General features: G+C 45.6%; 1 protein-coding gene across 9 annotated transcripts in view; it reads right to left on the reverse strand.

Moving 5' to 3' along the window:
• The window catches only part of Enah (ENAH actin regulator), a 117757-nt gene extending 111781 nt beyond the window's left edge, over positions 1-5976 (reverse strand). For all 9 annotated transcript variants that reach the window (XM_021198245.2, XM_029538370.1, XM_021198244.2 and 6 more), the window contains exon 1: positions 5649-5976. In XM_021198245.2, the coding sequence (XP_021053904.1) occupies positions 5649-5653 (5 nt within the window). In that variant the 5' untranslated portion in view covers positions 5654-5976. The remainder of the gene's footprint in view (positions 1-5648) is intronic.
• Between the last annotated feature and the right edge of the window lie 477 nt (positions 5977-6453).

The following is a 6453-nucleotide window of genomic DNA, read 5'->3' on the forward strand; positions in this document are numbered from 1 at the left end:
CACTGTAGCTGTCTTCAGACACTCCAGAAGTGGGCATCTGATTTCGTTACAGATGGTTGTGAGCCACCATGTGGTTGCTGGGATTTGAACTCAGAACCTCTGGAAGTCAGTACTCTTAACCACTGAGCCATCTCTCCAGCCCGAGGAACTTCTAAAGTTTTCTAAAGCAGCTTAACATTTTACATGGCTTTTCAAATTCTTAGCATAAACTTGTAAGATGTTAAACATTCCTAGAAATAGAGGGTTCATTCTTTCTTACCAAGTCCATTTTGTGTGCCAAGTGTAATTCATTTGGAGATAGAGCTTTTAGGAGGTAACTACAGTTAAGTGACCTCTAAGACAATGAGACTGATGGCTTTTTAAGGAAGAAGAAAAATCCATCCCTAACTCTATTCTCATCCCCCAAATGACAACTAAGAGCCCTCACCAGGCCCCACTGGCCCTAAACTTCCCCTCTCCAGCTTTGAGAAAATAATTCTTCTGTCGTGAACATCATGAACTACCAAACTGGTATCTCAAGCACTTAGAAAGAAGAGAGCAGTAGTGCAGAAACAGGCTGAACCAAGAGATTCATCAGTCAGCTGCTCAAATTCAAATCTCATCAGACACTAAAAAAACCAAAGTTATTCTTCTATTAATTTAGTATTTTACAATGAAATCAAAGAAATATGGTCCAAAGAGCTCTGGAGATAAACAAACCTGAATCTGAGGCCCTGGCTGCTTCTGAGCTTTGGTATCGTGTAAGATACAAATTCGACATCCATTCTTGTAGTAGTGGTGCTGCTGGTTTTTAAGTAACTTTATTAATACCGGTACCTGAAAATACTATACATCCTACCAGAGCTGTACCCAGTACAGCTCTAGAATGTTACAGGCACTCCAAAGCTGTGGCTGTGACTGTCCATACGGAAGGTTCTAAAGGATTCTAAGAGAATGCCCGTCAGAGGCACGCACACTGGCACACACACAGTATGCCGAGTGGTTTGCTGGTAACTCGAATATGAAGATGCAGAACCTTGGGCTAGTGGTAGGACTTGAGAGTAGAATATTAGATCCTTTAGAACTTAGGGGGAAGGGGGGGAAAGACAGTTTGGGACTACTAAGCTGTTACAAGGAAGCCTCTTTGCTCTTTGTGGTTTTCCATAAAGCAAAGTTCTGAAGCTTCTATTTAGAGGCATCTCCTGTGGTACCTCAACTCAGTTATCTTTATATTATAGCCTTTATGTCTTCTCAATTCCATCAGTTTCAAAGAAGAGGTTGGGGGAGAAGAAACATGAGGGCTTAAGTATTCACTACCCCTTGATTACATAAAACTAACATCTCCTTTTCCAAATACCTCCTTACTCTCAAAATAAAAACTGGGTATTCAGAAAGTTACACAGTCACACTGCTCTTAAAAGTTGTATGTAAGATAAAATATTAAAGCAACTAATATAATTTCTTCTGTACAGTCCAAATAGTGCCTGCCTAATTGCTTTGCTTATTCCAAACCCCTGACTATTATATAAAGTTAAATAAGTTGCATCTACTTATCCATACATATATTCAAGGTTTATTCACTTAAAAACGATAAAACTGATATTCAAAAACAAAAAAACAAAAAGAACCCTGAAGATGGCAGGGCAGTGGTGATGCACTCTTTTAATCCCAGCATTAAGGAGGGAGAGGCAGGTGGATCTCTCAGTTTGAAGCCAGCCTGGTCTACACAGTGAGTTTCCAGGACAGCCAAAGTTACATAAAAAAATAAATAAATAAAAATAAAAAAACCTGCCCTGAAAAAACAAATGCAACAAACAAACAAGCAAAACCTGAATATGTAGCTACTTGTAAAATAGATGTATGTACAAGAGCCACATACCCAAGAGCTGCAAGCATGAACGGCAAACCATGAAAGAGGAAACTACCATTGCACCCTTTCCTGGATATGAATCTCGACACTACAACCCTGTGAAATAATAGGATTAACTTTTACCAATATGCTCAATCAACAAGACAGAATTCTCTGTCCCTTCACTGTACCTGTATATGTATTTTAAACTCATCATTACTATAAATTAAGGTAGCAAAACTATAAAAAAAATTTCAAAAACTAAACATATACACAGAAAGAAAACTGAAAAGAAACAGTTCCTCACCTAACCTGTAAGGCTGGGCATAGAACAGTTTAATAAGTAGCATTCCTGAAACCATTCTCTGGACGCATGTGTCAAGCAAACATTACTAATGAATACATGGCATTCTTCCTCAATCCAGCAGAAATGTATCATTGCCCTTATCTGCATGTTAGCCACAACCTACTGGACCATATCAGCAAAGTGCAACGTAGTTGAAATCCTTAACTACGGTCAGCAGTGAAGCAAATTGCACAAAAGTTGTGTACAACTAGTCTAAGATAGGTGCGCATCTCACAACAAGGGAAGCACACAAAGCGCCTTCTATATTTGATCCTCACAACCCGGTAAAGAGTCACCTAGCTATGTACTGGGACAGAGGTTCTCTGTTGGCAGAATGTTTATCCAGCAAGCCCTGGGTAGAATCCCCAATACAGCATAGAGCTGTGGATGCCATCTCAAGTCTGTAATCCTAGCATTCTGGTGGTAAAGATGGGAGAATCAGAATTAAGGTCATTCTCAGTTACACAACTGAGTCGCAGACCAGCATACAATACATGAGATCTGTCTCAAAAAGCAAATAAATAAACTACATACAGCTTTATACGTGCATACTGATTTATCATGGATGTGTGTGCGCGTGTGTGTATGTATATAATGTAATGCTGTGTGCTGTGTCCGTGAAATTATGTGCCTAGCTCAAGGACACTCAGAAAGCAGCTTTGGTCAAACCCCCATAGCCACACTGTGCCTTTTTATATGAGAAAGTCTGAGTATACAGCATCACAGTAGCCAAGATCATACACTATGGCACAAAAATGCCCATCTAAAATGTTCTGAGCTCTTCCTAGAAACCAGACTATAGGGAACTATTTTAATAATAAGTTCTGTTTAAAAAAAGAAAAACATAAAATTTTGAATGATCAACTAGTTTATAAAAGATACCACCCCATACATACTTCAACCACAAAGAATCTTCCATGCCTCTGAAACATGACAAAAAAAAAAAAAAAAACAGTACAGAACCAAAAACACAACAGGCATTTTTTTGGCCTGTGGCCTTTTCCCCCTCAACTGGTTCACTGTTCTTTGTAAATCCTAGACTACTTGTTATTACTGCTCACCTCTAATCAAGATCTAATAACTCCATACCCAGCACTTTACATGTAGATTGTGTCTTTAGATTTTCAGGAACACAGAGTTCCCTACTGTTTAAGAGTACACTATGTGACAAAAACACACTGTTCCTAAAATTAAAACATCTGAGAGATTTTACCACAAATACTCACTTCTGTAAGACTTACTGCTTCAGAGTTCTGACCAACTTAATGGAAATTCCTCTTCAATATCCCTGTTTCTGGGTGGGGGGGTTACAGGGGGGCTCATTCCATTAAAAGGTTAACTTTTAGTTCCTACAGCATCTGAGATTACCTCAGACCAAGCCACCCTACCCTCACCCTCTAAGGAACTACTCACAAGAGACTCTACAATCCAAAGCCTTTCAAAGTGAAAAACTAGTTGATCCTCTTTTCTGCTCTTAAATTATTCAAAATCAGCCTACAAAGAATTACTGTAGACTGCTCAAAAGCCTCAGACCTGGGGAGAATGTTCTGAATTTACAAAACTGGAAAACTTCAGTGTGACTTCTCTATCTCTACAGCTAATAATAAATATGGCAAGAAAACAGCTTTAAAAACATTAGTTATATTTTACTAGAAGCTAGAACTTCTAAGTCCAGACATAATTTACTGAGACAGTGTATGGTATTTAGGTTTTACTAAATACTTCAAACTAATATATTTTGTTCACAAGCTTTCAAATAGCTTTGATCGAATGTTAAAATACCCTGCTTTATTTTGCCCTTTTAATATTTTAAGAAAATTATTGCAAGTCTGAAAAAAAAGTTGTTCTGCAAGACCTATAGCATTATGTCACTAAAGTACAAATCAACAGTATGTACTATTACCTGACAGAACAGTTCCTGAATTTTCAAGGCCACCAGTAGCTTAGGAAAAAATGCACAAAAATATAACTGAAGTTTCTCAACCTGCATTTTACAAAGATTAATCTCGATTTCTACACCATAATTACTTTTTAAACATTTGAAATAAGTTGTATGAAATCAACTAGGAAAAGGGGTCACTTGGCAAAAATCTAACACTAACATAATGATCTGTCACTTAGAATTGGAAAAATTCATAGTAAACACAGCACAAAAATATACTTAAAACTGTAACGGGACTGTGTTCAACCCTGATTTTTTTTTTTTTTTTTTTTTTTTGAGGAGGGGGATATAAAAGCTAAAGTTTCAAACACAAATAAGGGGGGAAATTCCAATGACAACATTTTCAGGCCAAAGAGAAGTAATTTGTAGATATTATTCAAATCTCATTTCATTACATTATAAAGGTCTTGGCAACCGTCGGCCATTAATCTTTAACACAAAGGAGATTCAAATCCAAATGAACTGAAAGACTATCTCGGGAGGAAGAAACTGAGTAATTTACTTCATCCACAATTGTTTAATCTAAAAGGGAGGCCTTTAAGGATGATAACGCAAAATGCATCAGCCTTCAGTCTACGAAGTTCTATTTCTAAGTCTTGCACCAATCCAAAAGCAGGAGGTTATGGACACAAAACAACCTTAGGAAAGGCTTGGGGGTGGGTGGTGGGTGGTCTCCAATGAGTGACACACCACATCATGGTTTATTCTCCTACACAACTGGAGAAACAAAAATGAAAAAACATCACACCATATGTTTCACCGTATCAATCAAAAAGCATTTCACCACGGTACATCCAAGACTTTCCTTTGGGGCTGAAAAAAAAAATAATTGTATTGATTACAGAGGAAGGGAAACGCGGCCGCTTCTGCTGCAATGCAACACAGGCTGCTACGAACCGGAGAGAAGGGCTTTCCAAACAAAACCCTCCCCCGCCCGGGCTTACAAACCTCAAACAACTTATCCCAGCCTCACACTGTCCCCCGCCAGTGGAAACCTAGTAAATGCTCTCCCTTCCCCCACCATCGAGAAATGTTCACCTTTCCCCGCTCCTCGGCTTTACCCCTACCAGAGGCACTTTATTCCCCGCAGAGATTTCAAAGCTTCCAAACTTTCCTCCCCACCCCCCTTTTAATTAAACACTAGAGCTTTGTACTAAAAGTGCAGGGAATTTTTACAGATATACGGAAAATACCTGTTTCTCGGCAACGAGCACGCTACGACTACCGAGCCCCTCCCCATCTCCTGGGTTTCGTTAGCCCTGGCTGGGGGAGGGAGGGAGGGAGCTGGCATATTGAATTGAAGAAGGGAAATCCTGGGTGAAAGAAGAGCATCTGAGGGGACACGGGAGGAGCCCCCTCCCCCAGATCAGAGCGGCTGGGCAGGGCGGCTGGACCGGAGAAACCCGAGGGGACAAAAGGGAGCGGGGAAGAGCCGGGAGAGCCGAGCCGGCGCCGCGGGCCGGGGCAGGCGGGTCCGCGCAGAGCGGTCGCGGCGCCGCGGCACAATGGCTGGCGGCCCGCGCGCCCCTCACCTCATGGTGCCGGCGGCGCCGAGGCTTCTCCGGCGCGGGAGACGCCGAGCGGAGGGTCTCTTCTCAGGCGGGGAGGCGGACGCCGCGGGGACGCGCGAGCAGAGGCGGCTCCTGCTCGGGCGGCCGGGCTACACCATCTCCGCGCGCAGAGGCGAGGCGCCGGCCCGCCGAGCGCGAGCGACCACGGGCTGGGGACGGGGCACGGGGCCGAGGCGCCGAGCGGGTCCCCGGCGGCCGCCGCCTCCTCCGCCTGCGTCGCCGCCTCCTCCCCGCCGAGCCTCGTCCGCCGCCTCAGACGGGAGCCGCCGGGGCCGCGCGCCCGTCCGTCCGTCCGTCCGTCCGCCCGCCCGCCGCTCCAGAGGCCGCTCCGAGCGCGCCGCCGCCGCCGCCGAGGCCGTGAGGAACCGGCAGCTGCTGCAGCCGCGGGAGGAGAGCCGGGCTCGCCGCGGGGCGCCGGGGGCGGGGCGGCGGCGGAGCACGCAGGCGCCGCCCTCCTCCCGCCGCCCCCGCCGCTCCCGCTTCGCCCGCTCCCCTCCCCCTCCCTCCCGGGGCGAGGGGCGGTGCGCACGAGGGGGCTGCGGGGCGGCGGCCGAGGCCGGGCGGCGCGGCGGCCGCGGCCCTTTGTTGCCGCCCACCCGGCTCCGCGCCCCCCGCGGTCGCAGGGGGGCTCGCCGCCCGCTCTGCCCTTGACCTCGCTCTCCTGCCGCGGCCCTCCCGCAGCCCGGAGGCCGAGGTGAGGAGCGGACCGCGGGGGAGCGGGGTGGGGGGGGGGCGTGACGAGCGGGGCGCAATCACGGAGAGCGGG

The sequence above is a fragment of the Mus pahari genome, chromosome 5 (assembly GCF_900095145.1).
Source record: "Mus pahari chromosome 5, PAHARI_EIJ_v1.1, whole genome shotgun sequence".
In the NCBI taxonomy this organism is placed as follows: domain Eukaryota; kingdom Metazoa; phylum Chordata; class Mammalia; order Rodentia; family Muridae; genus Mus; species Mus pahari.